The sequence below is a fragment of the Coturnix japonica genome, chromosome 1, assembly GCF_001577835.2.
Source record: "Coturnix japonica isolate 7356 chromosome 1, Coturnix japonica 2.1, whole genome shotgun sequence".
NCBI lineage: Eukaryota > Metazoa > Chordata > Aves > Galliformes > Phasianidae > Coturnix > Coturnix japonica.
Window position 1 is genome coordinate 70,139,175 of NC_029516.1, and position 17,137 is coordinate 70,156,311.

General features: G+C 40.1%; 1 protein-coding gene across 5 annotated transcripts in view; it reads right to left on the minus strand.

Moving 5' to 3' along the window:
• LOC107319201 (ephrin type-B receptor 5) overlaps positions 1 to 17,137 on the minus strand; it is a 45,937-nt gene that overhangs the window by 17,181 nt on the left and 11,619 nt on the right. For 4 of the 5 annotated variants that reach the window (XM_015873879.2, XM_015873886.2, XM_015873893.2 and 1 more), the window contains exons 2-6: positions 16,451 to 16,685; positions 10,150 to 10,214; positions 8,813 to 9,509; positions 4,287 to 4,442; positions 1,494 to 1,832 (exon numbers count right to left, since the gene is read on the minus strand). In XM_015873879.2, the coding sequence (XP_015729365.1) occupies positions 1,494 to 1,832; positions 4,287 to 4,442; positions 8,813 to 9,509; positions 10,150 to 10,214; positions 16,451 to 16,544 (1,351 nt within the window). In that variant the 5' untranslated portion in view covers positions 16,545 to 16,685. Of the gene's footprint in view, positions 1 to 1,493; positions 1,833 to 4,286; positions 4,443 to 8,812; positions 9,510 to 10,149; positions 10,215 to 12,832; positions 12,897 to 16,450; positions 16,686 to 17,137 lie in introns of those variants that run through there. The other variant, XM_032447169.1, reaches the window with a different exon arrangement.

Consider the following 17,137-nt stretch of genomic DNA (forward strand, 5'->3'; position numbering starts at 1 on the left):
TCTTTGCCATTCCTGTCACTTCAGAGGCTTCTAAAAGTTTCTTTAGGCAACTACTCTTTAATTTTGTTTTGGCCACTAGTGACAAGAGAATAACATTTCAAGATCATTTATCAAAACAACGATAAAAAGATAAGAGCAACGTACCAGTATACACAAGATGTGTAAATAATGGAATGCAGCTCAAATAAAATAGCAATGGTGACTCTGCTTCTGGATGTTTTGTCAAAATTCAGTTTAACGCTTCCCCAATAACAGTAAAAACTGTGATTTTCATTTTCATTATATGTAGGTGATTAGTAACTATAATTGTGTTCATTCTTTCTGTTATAGGCTGTTATACCATTATACAGTGCCTATCCATATTCTTTATCTATATCTTCATCTTTAATGTCTTTCTCTATTTTCTACCTTCTTACTTTGTTAAGCAATAAGGCAAAATGTAAATAGATTTCACAAAACACTCAAGACCACTTATTAAAGTGCATTGATGTAGGAACTGAAATGAGGGGATTGGAAGTTGATATAATGGAACAATAGAGGGTAGAAAAACAGTAACTTTGAAATTAAAATTGAAGAGGTGAAAAATGCTAGGTATGCATATGAATGTAAATCAATGAAGTATAAAAAGATTAGGTATCCAACTCTTCTCTTACAAGGACAGGCTGAGAGCTGTGGCTGTACAGCCTAAAGAATAGATGGCTCTTAGGTGACCCGACAGCAGCCTTTCAATATCTAAAGGGGAGCTACAAGAAAGAAGGGAACAGACACTTTAGCAGGCTCTGTGGTGATAGAACAAAGGGAAATGATTTCAAACTCGAAGAGGATAGATTTAGGTTGTATATAAGGAAAACATCTTTTACAGTGAGTGTGGAGCACTGGAACACGTTGCCTAGAGATGTGTCTCCATCCCTGGAGACATTCAAGGCGAAGCTGGATCAAGCCCTGGGCAACTCTATTTAGCTGTACATGTTCCTGTTCACTGCTGGGGAGTTGAACTAGATGGTCTCTAAAGGTCCCTTCCAACTCTAATGATTCTATGATAAAATGGAGAACAGGAAATAGACAAAGCTAAGAGAATGAAGAAAAATAAGAAATACTTTCTAAGAGCTGCTGTGACAAGCTGATGCTCACAAAATTCTTATCAAACCCTAGCAGCAGACAAAGCAAGATGCTTTGACTGACCCAAAGAGATACTTGTCCCATTGCTATATACTTTAGGGTGGTTTACCCTTAACATCTACTCACCATGTACAAGAACATCAACTGAAGTAAGTTGTTGTTTTTTTGTTTGTTTGGTGTTTTTTTTTTGCAAAATGGGAAGAAATAAATGCCATTCAATAGAAGTCAGGAAAGAGAAAGACAGAGTTCAAATCAAGGAATTGACAGAGCAAGATAAAAAAAAAGGGCAAAACAAAAAGCTTTGCTCCATTGAAGCAAATCAAATGAGAGACAGACACAGAAATTTTGTGACTCAGATGCAGGAGGCTTCTTACCTGACTGGCTGGTGCTAACGTTGATGGTAGCGTACTGGGGTGCTTCTGAACTCAACTCAGTCACCAAATTGACAGCCTGGATTTCAAAAGTGTACTGCACACGGGCCAATAGGTTGGAGACTTGTACACGACTTTCTGTCAGGCCCACTTGGCGTGGTTCAAATTGTACATTGTCCCCACAGCGCACACATGTCCCTGCTGACCTCGCTGGGCATTCTTTGCAGATGACATTGAAGAAAACATCCTTGCGGCCACCCAAGTCCTTGGGGAGGCGCCAGGTCAGGAGCACAGTGGAGCCAACAATTTCATAGCTGAGGTCACGGGGAGCTGAAGGGATGCCTAGAAGACAGTATGAAAGACAAAACTCTTATGGGAAAAAACAGAAGATTAAAAATTAAGAGGCTTTTTCTTCTCATTCTTACTCTTATCTAGATGTTTCTCTGGATAAGATTAAGAAAAATATGCTCTTTGCTATGTCAGACATACATTTATATACAAAGAAGAGTAGCTACATGATCATATTTTAGGGACACAAAATTGACTAGAAGGGTCCTTGTATCAAGGGTGTGACTTATATTTCTCCCCAAAAGAACATCCAGTGTTTAGAAAAGTTCCAAACCTTTGAAATACTAAATTTTACACAAACTTAGTGAAGACTTGTCTCTACTGAGACATCTAGATCTCTCCTTTGGCACCTAATACCTCTGAATTCTCTCAGATTTTAGTTTGCCTGTTCCATATATTGCAACATCTGAAGAGCACTTTCCCTACAATTATTCCTTCTACAGCAGGATTCTTGAATGATATTCTGACAGAATTAAAAACAGCCCATTCTGTGCCTCCACCATGTCTTAGTTTCAGCTGGGACTAAATTGTTTTTTTCAGTGTCTTGTATGATGCCATGCTTTGGTTCTAGGAGAAAAAAAAAATGTTGAAAATACACCAATGTTTATAGTTGCCTAGAAAGCAGCATTGTACAAAGCCAAGGCCATCCACAGAGAAGGGCCAATAGAGCTGGGAGGGAACAGAATTAGGACACCTTCTGACCACCTTCAATACATTGACAGCACTGGGACATACAAACACCGGGACACACATTTAGCAAAAACTACCTGGTAAAGCAACATTCAGGGATCTGCCAGTCGAGCTAGACCTGCCCAGTCAAACCTCCTACATATTGCAGAAGGGGATAAAATGCCAGTGCTACGCATATCTACGCATCTTCCATGTGGGGCAAGACAGCCTGCATTATTTCTGCCTTGGGCAAAGGCAAGCCTATTCATGGGATTGCTTTTGTTCAAGGACCTGAGTACACGCTGCGGATTATGTGGAAGGATGGGGAAGTCTATTGTGTACCTCAAGGGGATTTGATGTTGGATGAGAACAGCCAATAATTTAAATTGCGTGATGTTAAATTACTACATAATACTGCATATCAATTTATTACGGTTACTGTAAGGATTGTTAACAGTAGTACAATAAGAATTTCACAGAATGGCCCCAGTTGGAAGGGACCTCAAGGATCATGAATCTCTAGTCCCGCTGCCACAGGCAGAGCCACCAACCTCCCCAGTTTCCCAAGTTAAAGAACAAGAAAACTTCATTGGAACCAAAACTAGCTTCTGCATGCAGTAACCCAACACCATGAATCATCCTTCCTGCACTGGAGGTCTGTTAGAACAGATGAAGCCCAAAGTTATGAACTAAAATGAACACCATGGACAACCTACATTAATGGTCCATAGACTATGGGATTTGTTAGGATGTGTAGAAGTTGTGACCCCTGAGCACGAGTATGATGGTACGGAATAAGGGGTGGCTATCATCTTATTTTCATCTGGAATGGAATTGTTATCTTCAACATCTGGTATGCTTTATTTTGTTTCTAGGAGAAAAACAATGTAGATAACATGCTGCTGTTTATAGCTGCCTGCTAAGAAGTGTTGTACAGAGCAAACTTGCTAAGGGTGCACTCAATTCCACCATCTCAGTCACTGATAAAGATGTTAAATAGTGTCAATCCCATGACAGACCCCTGGGGGACACCACTTATCACCAGCCTCCATCTGGACACAGTTGCTGATAACATCTCTCTGGCTATGACCATCTGACTGATGCTTTACACAATAAATAGTCCAGCTTTCAAACCCATGTATCTCCAAATCAGAGATACAGATGTGGCCTTGGATGATGTCAAAGACCTTGAGAAAGTCCAGGTAGACAACATCAGTTGCCCTTCCTTTGTCAATAACTGTGAGAAGTTATAACTGATAGACAGGTCAGTGAGAAAATTTATCATTTCCACAAATGTAATTTGAATTCCATACAGTAAAGATGGTCATTTTCAGTAACAAAAGGAAGAAAATATTGGTCAGTTCTTTCAGTGTACTATGTTTATCCTGTGTATGAAATGAGTGTAGTATGGAATGACATATTAGCATATTATTCTCTCATCATCTTAGGCATACTTGCAATGGACTTATTTAGTGTTGCATGAATCATTTAAAATCTGGCATATCTTTATTCTGAATGTCTGACATTGCAGCATCTAAACAAACAGTTTCTCCAATGTACCAACTTTGTAAATAGCATGTAGAAACACTTCTACCTTCTACCTTCTACACTTCTACCTTCTTATCTACAGTCACAAAGACAAGGAAGCCCAGGGACGTTTTGGTCTGTTTCAACGGTTATGAGAAGAGTGAAGTTGGAACTTCCATATATCGTTCAGACAAACTGCCTCTCATTAACTGCCCTTCTTCCTGTTTTCATATACCCCTTTCAAATACTTACCAGTGCAGGGAGCATCAGAATTGTCAGAAGCAGATCGGTAGTAGTGATTCTGGCACACACATTCAGTGGAACCTGGCAGTGGAGCGTGGCTGTGAGCAGGGCAGGGAAGGCAAGGGTCATCTCCCACAGATGCTTTAAAGGAACCAATGGGACAGGCTAAGGGGAAAAAAATAAGACAGGATACTCATTAAGTCAGATTCCAGAAACAATGCAATCTTAATTACATTCAACTTGTGCTGCTGGTGTTGGGAAAACTCATTACTTAGATTAACTATGGCAGGGTTCATTGTTTTATGGCAGTACAGAAAATATCAGCTCTGAACTTGAGCACTGTTTCAGTTGCAATTTTAACACAGTTTATTTTATTCAGTAAAACAGATGCATAAATTGATTCATCAGCAGATGAAAGAGAATCAGCCCTGGAACAGCTCTGGCCACCAGAAATAACTGTTTTCTCTTTACTCACCAGAAGAGCATTAGCACTGGAGAAGCCAAAGAGTTTCATTTAAAGTAATGTAAGCTACCACGGCTGATTTTGCATCAAATTGAAGAAGAACTCAGAAAGGCAATTTTAACTTTTTTTTCTGTAGTTATGGAAACTTCCTAGGCATGGATAGAAGCCTCTTAAGTTAGTCAGGTTGAATTTGCAAATTTATAGGAACATGCCTACGGAAAAAGCTGAAACAAGGATGAAATCTACTGCACAGGAAAGAAAATGAAAGATATAATACATTATTATAAACATGGCAGTATAACGCACTCTAGGGTCAGCAAAGATGCTGTGCTGAATTACCTAGCATAAAGTACTTGGATCTTTTGCTGAAATATTGGGACAGAGCGTTTATAATTTTAATGCAAGTTTTATGCATGCTTTTAAAGCTGCTTTTCTATATAAATAGACACAGGATTTTTAGATGTTACCAACTAATTAGCTGTTCTGAAAGTTCATTCATGGGCTGACATTCATTTAGTTATTTTCACAATAAAGAACATTTCTAGAGAAGGAGAATCTTTCATATAGACCCCAAATGAGTGTTTGATTTCAGAAGACAGATGGAAATGCTGCTTTCTATATTCAAAAGAAAAACTGTTCAAGTGATTAACATAAGCAGAAAAATCCAAAAGACTGAGAATAGCAAAAGTGTTATATATCAAAGAGAACAGTGTAAGAGAAGAACATTGTATGCAACTGTTAATTTGAAGTTAGGACACATTAGGAGTGTTCTGAAATGGTACACCACACCAGAAACTGAAGAATTATCCCAACTGCTAATTACTTACTACACTAAAAGAAAGCAGGCTTCTACCTCCAGTAACAGTACAATGGAAATTATTTCTAACTCAATTAGGTGCTAAGTGGCCATTTATGCATTTTTCTTAACAAATGACTTCACAGAGATAGAGTATCTCATTTATTGATCCTCCTTTTCATATGCATTCAATTCCTACTGTTTTGAGTTTTCTAAGTACACTGGGGATTTCTGATGTATACATTGGGTCTGTATATAGCCACATTCCAGACATAGCAGTCAATGAAGTCCTATGAGCTTTAGGTCTCTAGTATTATTTCATCTTCTCTGTCTACAGTCTTCTGACTACAGCATAACCTCCACGTGTATTGTGATAGAGCAATAAGTCCCAGAAGAGTCAGACCATAATGGGGACTCATTTTTGCCACCCCTAGTTATTTTTACTTCCTATGTCAAGAAAATATATACATATATATATTCAGCAATCTGAAATCACTTAGTGTACTAGAAGCTAAGCTGATTAATAGAGATTAAATAAGATTCACATCTCCCTCATTTTCCTAATTAAAAGTTGGGGGAAGAAAGAGTAGAAAACAGACGATGACTTAAAATTTCTAGTTAACCACATCTTTCATTTGCAGTTTTGTCCAATATAGCTGCACTGACTATAGTAGAGACTAACTGACGTTCATGTAGCTGAAGAATATCCTGCATGGTCAGGGACCACAGCTGTCACACACTTTCCACTTCCATGTGAACTCAGCTTCTGTATTCAGTCAGACAGCTGACCACATTTGTGAGCATCTATATCCCTTCCCAAAATTGACTAAGATATGATGGCTTACTGCTCACAGATGGCACCAATAATCATTCCTATGACATGGAGCTTTTCCTAGCATTGCCTCAGTCCAGTCACTCTATAAGTAAGGCATCAATGATTAACTCTAAAGAAAAGAGAAAAAAAATTCCCTGGCAACCTAAGTATGCAAAAGCTACCTCTTTCTAGTTCAGCAGTTGCACTGAGCCTACGACTGTCTTTCCATAGTGTCCAGCTCTCTTTCATTTCTGCAGGATTCCCTTTTCCAGACTATGAAAGATTTCAGTTTTGTGTGCCTTACATTTCTTTTTTAATGCAGATCAAGGCATCACATTCACTTTCTGTGATCTTACAGTCTCTGCAGATGTCTACTGTGTTCACTGGAAACAGTCAACAATGAATAGCCAAGCTGAAAGGAGCCCACCATCACCAGGACTAACACGTATTTCCTTAGTGAACCACCTTAGGACCAACCTAGAAAAAGCCTGAACAAGAACAGATTCTCCTGAAACACTTCCAGTATTCGCCCATAGAACAACCTCATAAAAACCATCAGCAGAAATTAAGCCACAGGCCTCGTCACTGTATAATCCCCCAGGCACCAGTATCAAGAAAACACAGATCTAGGCCTCGTTGATTGAGGAAATCTAACACAAGGACAGAAAGTAGCAGAGCTAGCACCTCAAGGGATGCAGCAAGCTGCCACTTCCCATTAATCAAGGCTATGATGGGAGAAAGCTAGTATGGCATGCACAGGTGCTTTTTCTCCCTGCATGCCTCCGTCATTTTCACATCCTGGCTCAGGGCCAGAATGCCACAACAGTTTAGTTGGGCAGGGCTCATCTCAGAGACACTGACCTAATTTTCCTTAGCTCCTCCCTAGAATACTCTGCTGTGTTGTCTGCATTTATCTGACTGCTCTGAGGAAAAGTCCCCGAGAGTCTATGGAAGCAGTTTCTGATAGAGGACTAACATATCATAAACAGCAAAGTCCTGGGGAAAATTCCTTTCCTGCACTTTCTTAGGAGAAATTCATGTTTCCATTTTAAAATGTGGCAATTGTGTGACTGATCAGTTCTGAAAAGACATGTCTGGGATATATTTGCTCTGACTGCAAGTGTAGGAAGAGAGACAGCCCAGGTACCAGATTAACAAAACTTTTTGATTCATAAAGAGATCAATATATAGAAATAGGTAACAACAATAAAGGGTGGTACAGCTAAGAAGCTGTTGCTAGCCCAGAAAAGATGTACAGGAAAAACTGCACAATTATTACACATGCATACACACATAGTTAATGCAGCCAATCTCTTGAGCAACACAGTAAGCGAAAGTTAAAGAAACATTATTGTATGGAATTTAATCAGAACATCCTCTCCACGTCACCAAAATGTTTTTGGCTGCTGTCGTATTATGAAGGAGAGATACTAGTATGAGACAGAAGAAAAACAGATGTAGAGCTTGATTGACAGAACTGCTTTGGAGTTAATTTGTATTCTGGACTTTGTATTAACCAGAATACTTGTACTCTCAATGTCCCAGTCAAACTCTTACTTCAATAAATTACAGTCCAACTTAAAAATTGTGTCTGCAGCTGAAGCTAAGCTCCACATCAGATTTAATTTTTTAGAGTACTAACTGTGGTATAGCAACATTTTATGTTGCTGAGATGCTGAGTAGATACATATCAAAACCAGGTAAGAATGAAAATGACATTATACATAATATTATATAAGCAAGATAAGCCATAGTTTGGTCTAATGGATTGTCTTGAGGTTGAAATGGGAGTCAATATATTAATGTGGGTATTTAGGCTTTAGCCAAATACCATTACTTAGAGATGGCCAATTTATTCTACTTTATCTTACAAACATTTCACACAACGTACCATCAGCCTCAGGGTAGAGAGCACACTAGAGGCCTAAGAACAATACAGTTATCACTGTTCCTTACCAAGTCAGGCTCATAGATCTCTGATCCATGTTCCTTGTTGCATGACCAGGATGCTGCAACTTCCCCTTTCTTTTTTTACTATTGGTTTCAACAGCACCAACAAAAGGGCCCAAGATAGTTAGGATGGTAGGTTATATTGGATCTGACCTCAGCTCTGCTCCATGTGACATCTCTCCTGTAATACTGTTGCATATTCATAAAGAAATGGAACCACTTTAGAGCCACCTAGTTACAACTTCTCATTCTGGAAATATAGCACAATAAGCTCTCTCTGGTGGCAGCTTAAACTAAGACCTGAAAGGAGTTTCTAACTGTATTCCTGACTCCAGGATATGGTCCCTAATACTGTAGTCTGAGGAACTGGAATCATAAGGTGAAGAAGCTGCTATTCTCTGGGAGAAATGATTTCATCTTCTAGCTCTGTGAACTTCTGACAAATGCCAAATGTTATCATAGGGAAAGAATAAAAAAGTGTCTACATAAGGGGTGGTAAAATGGCATCTCACCTTGACAAGCTTGTTCACTGCCAACAGATTGGTAACCAGCCTTGCAAGAGCATCGTCCAGTGGCCACCATCCACTCTCCTTCTCCATTGCAGTGCAACCGAACACCTGAAGACCCAGTTGTGCTTGCCTCTTCAGCATTCGCTACACACGTCCCTGGTGACTCCACCAGTGAGGTCCTCTCTCCTCCAGCAAAAGTTTCAGGGAAGGAGGCAAATCCTCTCACCACAGCTGGACACTTGTAGAAAAAGACTTGGACTGCCACCAGGGACATGCAGGCTCCTGAGTCCTGGAAGGCCAGGTAGAAGCCATGTTTTGTGAGTGGCCCAAAGCTACGTACTTTAACATTCATCCTTACTACCTTCCCAGTTCTGTCCACTTGGGAAAAGCTTTCATCAGCTGCAATAGTATCCACCTTGGTCCAGGGGCCTTCATGCCACTCTGGCAATTCCTGAGAGGCTATGTCAACATCTGACTGGTGGTAGTAAAGTGTGAAAGTCTCTTTGCAAGTAGAGGCCACAGTACGCATGCTGGCACAGTCTCTCACAGAGAAATGGATGCGGACATGGACTCGGTGGGCTCCGCGTCGCTCAATGAAGTGAGTACGCAACCAGTTATTCTGACCCGGTTCATCCATGTTACAAACTTGAAAGGTTCGGATCTGGCGCTCCTTATCATCCCGGACACTTACTTCTTCCCACTATGAAGAGAAAAAGAAGAGGTGATATACTAACTTTAAAAAGGAATTTGGTGTTCGACTGTGCCAGAAATACAGGACAGGCCTTCTCCCCTTTCTTTCTTCTTGCCCTGTTAATGGTAGGATTTGAATGTGCTACTGTCATCTGCAAAACAACACACTAGACAGGATTAAGTATGACCTGGTAAAGAAGAGCTGTTAAAGCATGTAGGAAAGAACTGTCGTGAAACATAACTCATACAAAATTGTAATGTGGCATTGAGAAACTTAAAAGTCAGGGAGTCACATCTTTCCCAATTACCTCCCTATCTCTACATACATGCATAATACAAATAAGACAGAAACAAGAGATCACTATGGAGAAAACACTGATGCATCAGTCTCTCCTATCCAACTCCATCAGTTGGTCTGAGCAGAAGGTTGGACAGAGATCTTAGAAGTATTTTAGAAGCAGAGAGAAAGGTAGTAGTACCACACCAAGTATCTTCTTTTAATAATCTGGTTTGAACAAAACATGTTCAAGTTCTTAAGTACAAAAGCCATAAAACAAGTCTTGTTTATTCCAGTCTCCCTTTCTTCATCAGCTGCATACACACCTTCTCAGTAGAGATAACGTCATGAAAAGGGCAAAGGAAATGCTTACCCCATCAGGAGGGTGAGAGGTCCAGCCAATCTCTGAGGTTTCTCCAGTTGTGTCCAGAAGTATTTCTGTTTATATTAAGAAAAAAAGAAATAAAAAAGTATGCTGTGCTTTCAAAGTCAGCCTAGCATCTTATCTGTCCCTCACAAATTGTCTTTAACAATTAAAATTAAAGAAGCCATCTCTTGTAGAGAGCTTCAACACACCCAGAATATACATTCATATTTTGAGATTAAATACCATAGATTTCATCTATACTAGGAAATCAAGCATGCCTGCAGCAGAAGCATATAGCATGTGATCATGCCTATGCCATGGTTAGTTTGGAAATATTCTGGCCACACAAAATCTCTACCAGACAAAGTATAAGCACAGTCACATTATTAAACAGTTATTGTAATGAGCAGTAAGGGTGAGAACACTGAACACCCCCCTTTTCAAAAGGAATTAGCAGAACAGAAAGATTAATTACATGAATGTATACCAAGCTTCCTACAGGACTAGGTTATGGATTTTAGTTGCATATGTAAATATGGACACTAAGCCAAAACATGTTTGTCTCCAGGTCTGGAACCAAATTTTTGTGGTGGGAGTTTAGGATGTTGACTGAAGCTGTAATACATTCACTTTGTTCTGGAACAGGGCATTAGGCTGCAAGTCGAGCTTTACCAGAAACTCAGTATTAAAAAACTCTTCCATTATTTGCTCAACAGTAGAGTACATGCATAATTCCACAAGCCTAACTTATTCCCTGAACTAGTCTGCATTTCCACTGAATATGAATCTACCACTGGAGACAGGTACTAGATTTCACTGTTCTTGGAGATGGTATTTTCTATTCTGGTACAAAGCAATACAGAACAGATTGTAACAGTGCAAGCAATAAATATAGTACGCTCTAGAGATTTTATCAGGTCTGTAAATGTTCTGGAAAATACTGTTACGCAAGCATGTGTACTTTTCTGTGTACTTTTACAGTGGGACATGGAAGGGAAAAAAGATTAAGTCAAGTAGATATTGACATGTGTTGATATACATTGTACAAGTCAACTGTTTGTGGTTTTTTTTCCCCCTAAATTCTGGGAAGCCACTCCCCTTTCCTTCTCTTACTTAAATTTCAAATTTTCTGTCTGTCTATTTTGTGTAAAAGAAAACAAACAAACAAAACCCAGAAAACATTGGAAAACAGAAACAACTACAACATCCAGTTTATTTACACATGCTATTTGTTGATTATCTCATAAGCCTTTTTTAAGGACACTATTACTCCATCTGTTATGCAGACTTCTATTTTCAGCTTATTGATTGCAAGTTTCACTATCTGCGATCCTTGGGATTTGGTCCACATTAGTCACAGAATGGTTGGGGTTGGAAGAGACTTTAAAGTTCACAACAACAACTCAGGGCAACCTGTTCCAGAGCCTCACAAACCTCATACTGAATAACTGCATCCTTAAATTTAATCTAAATCTACCCTTCTTTAATTTAAAGCTATTACTCTTTGAATTATCACTACATTCCAGAATAATGTATTCTTTCTTGCCTTTCTTGTTGGCCCCTTTTAACTGTCAGCTCATGTTGAACTTACCAACCAATACCGCAAGTTCTTTTAATCAGAGTTGCTTTCAATCTGTTCTCCATCCATCCTGCATTTGAGCTTGGGACTACCCAGCCCAGGTGCACCACCTTGCACTTGGCCTTGTTGAACTTAATAAGGTTCATGTGGGCCCACAGCTCAAGACTGTCAAGGTTCCTCTGGATGGTATCCCCCTTCCAGCATGTCAACTGCAACACACAGCCTGGTGTCATGAGTAAATTTGCTGAGGGTGCACTCAGTCCCACTGACCATGTCACAAGTGAAGATGTTAAATAGCACTAATCCCAATATTGAAACCTGAGGAACACCACTTGTCACAGGTCCGCACTGGACTATCAAGCTGCTGATAGCAACCCTTCCAGTGTGACCATCCAGACAATGCCTTATCCCTGAAGTGGACATCCCCTGTTTGTCCTGCACTTGCTGTATGATCTCCGTCAAGACAATCTGTTCCATAAACTTCCCTGACACTAAGGTCAGGCTAACAGGCTTGTGGTTCCCCAGGTCCAACTTACAACCCTTCTTGTAGATGGGAGTCACAATGGCAAGCCTCCAGTCTTCTGGGACCTCACCAGTCAACAAGGAGTGCCGATAGATGATGGAAAACAGCTTGTCTATCATTCTGCCAGTTCCCTCAGCACTCTTGGGTGAATCTCATCCGGCCCCATGGACTTGTGGCAGTCCAGTTGGAGCAGTAGGTCTCTGACTGTTTCCTCCTGAATCGTGAGGGGTTTTGTCTGCTCCCCAGCTGAGACTACCAGGTCAGAGAGTGGAGTACCCTGAGTACCCTGAGGGGTAAACATGAACAAGGGGAAAGATGGTGCATTTTCTGACAGTTCTGGAATTAAACTGTTTTCTGGTCTTGTCCAAAAACATTGTTAGGTTATGCTTAATCCAGTTATCTGTCAGAAGCAAGTCTGATCCAGCTCAGTGTGGTCAAGTTTAATCAACACAGTGGTTGAACGTTCCTCAGGTCCAACCAATAGTGAGGTTGAGTGTGAATTCTCAATAGGCACATACACACAAACATGTAGGCACTACACATATATATGTCTAGCCAAGAAGATCAGCACAGACAGAAACACTCACCAGTCATGACAGCACCACCAATGGCCTCATCCTATTCACCTTTCTGGTTGGTCAGGATGCAGGTCTATTAGTGGGAAATATATATGGTTTTGTGGGGAGATACTGGCAGTATGTGGACAGTTGAAATGAATGGTCTTGGAAGTCTTTTCCTAACCTCAATGATTCCATGACAAAAAGGTAATTTCACTTTTTTTCCTCCTTCAAGTAAACTCATATCCATTACAATCTTCCTTTGTATATAACAAAAGTAAATGGTATTTCACAGAATGGCTGAAGTTGAAAGGAACATCTGGAAGTCATCTGGCCCAACTCTCTGCTCAAGCAGGTTGCAGAGATCTATGTTAGGACAACCTTCTATATTTCCAGGGAAGGGGACCACACAGCTTCTCTAACTAAATAGCATGCTATTTGACTCAGTTACTGCTAAAGAGATGTTTCCTGATGTTCGGACAGAACCTACCATGTTTCAATTTACCAGGAGGGGTGAGTTATCTCCTTTTGCTATCTTTTCCAATAACACCTATTTCTCAAATAAAGGCTCTATCATTGCCCTCATTTGCCCTACACTAGGATATGGTTGGCTTTCTGGATTGTGAGGGCACACTGGTAGCTCACATCTGGCTTGTTATCCACCAGTACCCTCAGGTCTTTTTTGGCAGGGCTGTACACAGTCATTTCATCCTCTAGTTTGTATTGGTAGTGGATGTTGCCTCAACCTCAGGGCAAGACCTTGCATTTGAATTTGTTGAATCTCCCAAGTTTTACATAGGCTCAAGCTTGTTGAGGTTCCTATGGATGGCAGCCTGTCCCTCTATTGTGTTGATTGCACCCTATTGCTTGGTGTTATCAACCGACTTGCTGAGAGTGCACCCAATCCCATTATCAGTGTCATTAACGAAGATATTAAAGAATGTCAGTCTCAGCACTGACCTCTGGAGGGCACCACTCATCACCAATCTCCATGCAGACATTGCACCATTGATCACCACTCTCTGGATTCAATCCTGAAGCCAGTCCTTTATCTATTGATAAATCCACTCATCAATTCTATATCTTTCCAAATTGGACAGGAGGATGTTGTAAGGTACTGTCACAGGCCTTACTGATATCCAAATAGATGACATCAATGGCTCTTCCATTGTCCATTGATGCAGTTACACCATCATAAAAGGCCACTAGGTTGATTAAGCAGGATTTGCCCTTGGTGAAGCCATGCTGGTTCTCTCATATCACCTCATAACTTCCAGGAAGATCTGCTTCATGATTTCTCCTAGTAGAGGTGGGAATCCCAGATTCATAGTACCTGGGATCATCCTTTTTACCCATCTTAAAAATGGATGTAATGTTGCCTTTTTTTCCAGTCATCAAGAATGTTGTTATTTCAGAGTATTTTAGATACTAAAATATTTTTGTTAAGGTTTCTTAAAGACCGACGTGAATATTCATCATATTTCTCAAATTAAATCTCTAGTCCGAAGTTTCACGTTTCTACTACATATAATCATAAGTCAACAAAATGTCTGTGGCCCTTGTTTCTTTCTTATGGATAACTATAATAAAGTTTTTTTTACATGGCAATCATCATTTACTTTCCTTCCACTAGTGCATAATTATTCGACTTTTGACCGCAACAGAAATATATCCGTGATGCAAATTAGTCTTGAAGTGTGATCCCAGGACAACATAGTACTGTCACAACATAAGAATTCTGTCTTAACCTGACAGGTTGTACTTCAGCTTACGGACAGCTGCACTTCTTAACTGCCCTATTCTATCACATGTGATCTGTGAAACTGTATCACACAGTATTTTCTGAAGTCTTTCATGACAGAGATTACAGGAGAGATTCTGAAAATGTTCTTATAAGCATCACTGGGTTACTTCTAGACATTTCCCTTGCCTTCTGTACCTCAGTTCCCTCCACCAGTTACACAAGCATATAACACCACTTACTGTACTTCTTAAAATCATGTCAAAAAATGAATCATGAACAGTGTCAAATATTTAAGCATTTGTTATATTGTTATGTTAATTATTCCCTCTCTGAATTTCCCCCTCATTCCCCTCTGCTTCTGTTAAGTGACGGAATAATTTAGCAAGATTTCCTCCTCGCTGTAAGGAAAAAAACAAACATTTTTTCTTTCCATTTTTCACTGGCTGTTTCTTAGATTTCCACTGCACTCCTTTCTGTCCCTCCAGTCTTTCCTTCCTTGTCTCCCTTTGATTCCTCTCATTTTTCAGAAGCTTTCATGTGTGAGAGAGATGAGCATTCACCACAGTGCAGTGCAGTTCAGTGAGCACATGTAGCTTCAAGGATACTTCTTGAAACAAATAGAATTTTTAAAAAACTACCTCTGACTTTCTACATCTTGCTCCCATAACTGTCATCTCCTGTTCAGTCCTCCCTCCTATCATCTATTCTTCCTTCTCCTCTTTCCTTAGCTTTTTTCCTCCCTTTCCTGGCTTTTCTGTCTTCTCATCACCTTCTTCTTTTGTCATTTTTTCTGCTGGCTTAACACAGGCTACCTCTTCTTGTTAATGCAAAGCATTCTCTCCATGTCTATTATATGACACAAATAGTTCAGACAGAAAGGGCAAGAATTCCTGATTTCAGCCAACGGTGGATGCTGCCTTGTTGTTGTGGTCTTGTAGTTTTAGCTTTTGTTGCTAGTATTCCACATCATAGCATCATGTGAAGGACTGGGAGTTGAAGAGTTCTTGTTCCATGGACCACTGTTTCTAGGTGCTCTGTTCTCAGGGGGTGTGGTGGGGGGGGCTGCATTCTCCAGAGGAAGAGTGGTGGAGCTTCTGGCAGCTCAGAAGCCTTTCTCTCTTTGTTTGCTGCCAAGAAGCACATGGTGCCATGCTGCTTTTTGCCTGCAGCTTTAGAGTGAGGCCTTCAGTTTGGACACCACTCTCTCATTTTATTTGATTTGTTGACCTCAATTCCAATTGTGTTGTGTTATCTTGCATTCTGATATCATATTTAGTAAATTAACATTCATCCCCAGATTGTTACCACTGCTGTTTTTAGATCCATCAACTATCTCCCCACTCTTCCCCCTTTTCCCCTCTTGTGGAACATGGGTCTGTGCATCCTCTGCTTCATTAGTCATGGTACCAGGCCAGGCCAGCCCATAAACATTTTTTCTCTCTCTCTTTTCATCTTTTCTGAGCCTGTGGGCCTGCTGTACCCGTCATGGACAGAGATAGATCTAGAGATAATTCCGTGACATCTGTAGAACGGTATAAATCTTTAGGGACTACTTCACAAACATGCTGCAAGAACAGGAACACAAGAATAAAATACACACAAAGCATGAACAATCAGCTTATTCCTGGGGCAAATAAGTTCATTATTTGAGACCATTACTTCTGAGGTAGCCAATAGGAATACTCATTAATGAGACTTGTTTTTCATATGAGTGGTTGTCTTTCTCTCTAGATAGAATCTTGCCCTTTCCTCTAGAATCAATATGAATACTTTATATCTCAGGAGGTAGTGATCATGATCATTAAACACATGTCTTTCTTGATTATCTTTACTAGAACAAACATCCTGAAAACACTTTTTTCTTCTAAAGAAAGTTCTCTTAATTATGTAAAATTGATTCTTACCTTCTAGTGAAGCAACTAGATGAAATAAGCAGACCATCCAGAGCCAGTCCATTCCTAATACTCTTCTTGCGCTGATGTCAGCATTAGAATCCATGAAGATGTTCTGTAGACTCCTACATATCCAATAAACACACACCACTCACTTGAATTGTTCAGGGGATGCTTGGAATGCTTTGGAACCAGCTTGTAAACCTCTGACACCAAGTCACAGCACAGAGACCTTCACACTGAAATACTGGTTAAGAAAAGACAGAAGATGGAAACAGAAGTCACAATCATAGAATCACAAGGTTGGAAAGGACCTACAAGATCATCCAGTCCAACCATCCTCCCACTACTGTAGCTACGGCAGAACACTAAACCATATCTCAGAGCTCCTCATCCAGACAATAATACAGACCTGACACACGCTTACTGTATCATTTACTACTGAGCTATGGGAAAGAGAGAAGCAAAGACCCAGTATGCACCATATTTGCATACCTCCCACCCATCACCCTTCATTCCCAGTTGTTTTGTATGCTTCCAGTAAACAAATTCTGAGACATGGCATCAGCAAGAGTGGATTTCCTAGATCAGTGTTAACTTGCCCCACATTTTACAGTGTATTCTTATTTGAGTCTTAACCATTTGCATGTTTGGCAAAGTCCTTTAGAAGGTTTCCATTCCAATTCCTGTGCACTGTTT